Source organism: Sinocyclocheilus rhinocerous, unplaced genomic scaffold (assembly GCF_001515625.1).
Source record: "Sinocyclocheilus rhinocerous isolate Xijiao unplaced genomic scaffold, SAMN03320098_v1.1 scaffold1456, whole genome shotgun sequence".
NCBI classification, from domain to species: domain Eukaryota; kingdom Metazoa; phylum Chordata; class Actinopteri; order Cypriniformes; family Cyprinidae; genus Sinocyclocheilus; species Sinocyclocheilus rhinocerous.
Window position 1 is genome coordinate 228,480 of NW_015630970.1, and position 3,694 is coordinate 232,173.

Consider the following 3,694-nt stretch of genomic DNA (forward strand, 5'->3'; position numbering starts at 1 on the left):
TTTTTGTATTCTATCTGTTTTCTTTTTATTTATTATACAATTAACAAAAGCAAAAAAGGCCTGTAACACTAGCTTGCTCTATTCTTTTTCTATTTTGTTTTGTTTTTATTTATTATATAATTTAAAAAAAACTTGCTACGTGTACTGCATTAAGCAAACTGAGACTTGTTATAGCACTTGTATATCATTGCTTTCTTGTTGATTTTGATTGCTTCTGTCCTCATTTGTAAGTCGCTTTGGATAAAAGCACCTGCTAAATGACTAAATGTAAATGTAACTGAACACAATCTTGCTACTAAAACTATGTAAAAAATGTTTTTACATATATTTATTTGCTCCTTTTTCCATTTAGCATTTTCTTGTACTTTTACTTTCAATACGCAAGTACGTTAAGTCTCTGTGTGTTTGTGTGTGTGTGTTTGTGTGTGTGTGTTTGTGTGTGTGTGTGTGTGAGGGCAGGTGTATGGCGCTCATGGACTCAATGCGTTCGAGTGTCTGCGTCAGTCCTGCGCCGCCGTCATCGCCACCATGAACAAGATGTCCACCGTCATGCAAGAGGGAGAATACGACGCGGAGCGGCCGCAGCGTCCGGTACACACACACACACACACACACACACTGATGCTAACGATCGCTCAATCCCATGATGCCGCTGCTCTGTCTGATGCGCTGTGTGTCGTCTGTGCAGCGTCCGCCAGTGGAGATCCGCGCCGCTGCTGTCAGAGCCGAGATGACCGACGCAGAGGGTCTGGGAAACAAGCTGGAGGACCGAGAGACGGTCATCAAAGAGCTGAAGAAATCCCTCAAGATCAAGGTCAGATCGCAGAAAACTCATCGCTTCCGTCTTTGTGACACATTAGAAACAAATAAAAATGTACATATACTGCGGGTACAGAACGTCATATATATATTAAAATCTGAAATCTGTATGTGCCGCAGCGTCCGGTACACACACACACACACACACACACACTGATGCTAACGATCGCTCAATCCCATGATGCCGCTGCTCTGTCTGATGCGCTGTGTGTCGTCTGTGCAGCGTCCGCCAGTGGAGATCCGCGCCGCTGCTGTCAGAGCCGAGATGACCGACGCAGAGGGTCTGGGAAACAAGCTGGAGGACCGAGAGACGGTCATCAAAGAGCTGAAGAAATCCCTCAAGATCAAGGTCAGATCGCAGAAAACTCATCGCTTCCGTCTTTGTGACACATTAGAAACAAATAAAAATGTACATATACTGCGGGTACAGAACGTCATATATATATTAAAATCTGAAATCTGTATGTGACAATCTCTCAGGGTGAGGAGCTGAGCGAGGCGAATGTTCGTCTGAGTTTACTGGAGAAGAAGCTGGACACGTCGACGAGAGACGCAGACGAGCGCGTGGAGAAGATCCAGACCAAACTAGACGAGGCTCTGACTCTGCTGAAGAAGAAGGAGAAGTACGAGTCTCTCTGCTGATATCAGATGAGCCAGGTGTGAAACGCTCCTCATTTAAAGCGTTTAATGAGTGCTGTTCGCTGTCTGCAGGGAGTTTGAGGAGACGATGGATGCGCTGCAGGCCGACATCGATCAGCTGGAGTCAGAGAAGGCGGAGCTAAAGCAGAGGATCAGCAACCAACCACGAGCCACCGAAGGTTTCCGTGGACCGCAAGCATCTGGAATCGCCTCGATCGTCACGGGAACCGCTACTGGTAAACACACACACACACAAACAAGGTTATTAACTACCAGTGTTTGGGGAAAGTTACTTTTAAAAGTAATGCATTACAATATTGTGTTACTCCCTAAAGAAGTAACTAATTACGTTACTTAGTTACTTTTTTATGGAAAGTAATGCGTTACGTTACTTTTGCGTTACTTTTTAAATCTGCGCTGTGTATCGACTGACAGCTCTTGTGTTGCCATGTTGAGAGAAATCGCGAGTAAGTGCAGCGGCGTTGTGTGCGCTGTGTGAATGTGATGCTTACTGTAGTTCTAGACTAAATATGAACAAAAACAGATTCTGTATTCCTCAAAATGAATAAAAACAGTCAAATGCAAACTCAGAATATTATACAAACCTGCAATAATTAAATGTTAAATAAGACAAATATCATTTATTTAATCCCATTTGAAAAAGTAACTCAGATATTTCCTTCTAAATTAAAAAGTAATGCATTACTTTACTAGTTACTTAAAAAAAGTAATATGATTACGTAACTTGCGTTACTTGTAATGCGTTACCCCCAACACTGTTAACTACAACTAAACATTTCCTTTACATGAAATATAATAAATGTTAACTGAAAGAAAATATAACTTAATTTATCTGAAATAAAATAATTTTTTCATTTGAAGTGCTAAAATAACTAAAACTAAATAAAGTAAAACTAATAAATAAAAACTATATAGACATGTTTTAAAACAAAAAATCAAAAACTAATAAAAAAGGCAGAAATACCCTTAAAAATGAACTAAAACTAAAGTAAGAACAGAAAAATAAGAGTAAACTTTTAAAATTAATGAAAAATAAAATAACACACTGACACACACACAACAGGGTTACTATAGATAACGTCTCGGTTACGTATGTAACCCTCGTTCCCTGAAGGAGGGAACGGAGACATCATGTCGGTGACCGACGAATTGGGATCTTGTTTAGAGAGACCAATCTACTTCGAGCGTAAACTAAACGAGCCAATGCACATTGGCATGCGATGATTGCATCCAGCTGCCGCTGATCACAGCGTGAGCATTAAAAGGCAGCAAATGCAACGCATACCAGGTTTTCGCTCAGCAGCCGTGGCGACGGGACGTTCCCTTTCAGTCGGTCACTCTCAACGTCACGTCGGTGACCGACGAATTGGGATCACTACCAAAGGGCCACAGATACTGCCCCTTCCAGTGTCCTGTAGTAGCCTCCTGCGCCCCTTCTTTTTGGTGTAGGCCGGGGCTCGCAACAAGAAGACCCGTCACTGTTGTCGTAGCACTACCCACTCAGTGTGATTGGATAACACTGGGAAAACGTATCCGTTCCACTCGGAACAGGAACGTTGCGGAAGCCCCATCCTTACCGAAGGAGGTTTCGGAAGCACTTACACATATGAACAACCGTTTAGGTGCATATGGAAGATTAGAGGTGATTATAACCCTCTTGGAAATGGCAGAAGTCTGCCGGGGAAACACGGGCTCTGAGGCTATACCGTGGACTTTACACATATGGGATCCACTTAGGTCTCTACATATGGAACCAAGCCATCTACCGGTTCTCACGAATTCATCAAGTGAGGGCCTGGCGCCGGACATTCCACCACGTCTGGCTGCCGAGAGGATGGAGGAGCTCGACAGGGTCTACAGTACAGACACTCTGCAGCAGTTTTAGCAAGCTGACACAAAACCAGGGCCTCTCAGTGCTTCTACCCGTTTGAGGTGAGAACACAGGAGGATACCGGCTCCACACGAACGCTATAGAATCTAGCGAATGTGTTGGGGGTCGCCCAGCCGGCAGCTCTACAAATATCTGTCAGCGAGGCGCCACGAGCGAGCGCCCAGGAGGATGCAACACTTCTAGTAGAGTGAGCTCGCAACCTGAGCGGGCAGGGCACACCCTGTGCCTGATAAGCCAAGGTGATGGCATCCACTATGCAGTGGGCCATCCTCTGCTTAGAGACGGCATTCCCCTTCTGCCGGCCTCCATAACAGACAAAGAGCT

At 44.3% G+C, this 3,694-nt stretch overlaps 1 protein-coding gene across 1 annotated transcript in view; it reads left to right on the plus strand.

Annotated features, from left to right (window-relative positions):
* LOC107740766 (dynactin subunit 1-like) overlaps positions 1–3,694 on the plus strand; it is a 42,272-nt gene that overhangs the window by 31,363 nt on the left and 7,215 nt on the right. The window contains exons 20-23 of the mRNA XM_016553272.1: positions 460–591; positions 689–814; positions 1,300–1,442; positions 1,531–1,694. Of these exons, the coding sequence (XP_016408758.1) occupies positions 460–591; positions 689–814; positions 1,300–1,442; positions 1,531–1,694 (565 nt within the window). The remainder of the gene's footprint in view (positions 1–459; positions 592–688; positions 815–1,299; positions 1,443–1,530; positions 1,695–3,694) is intronic.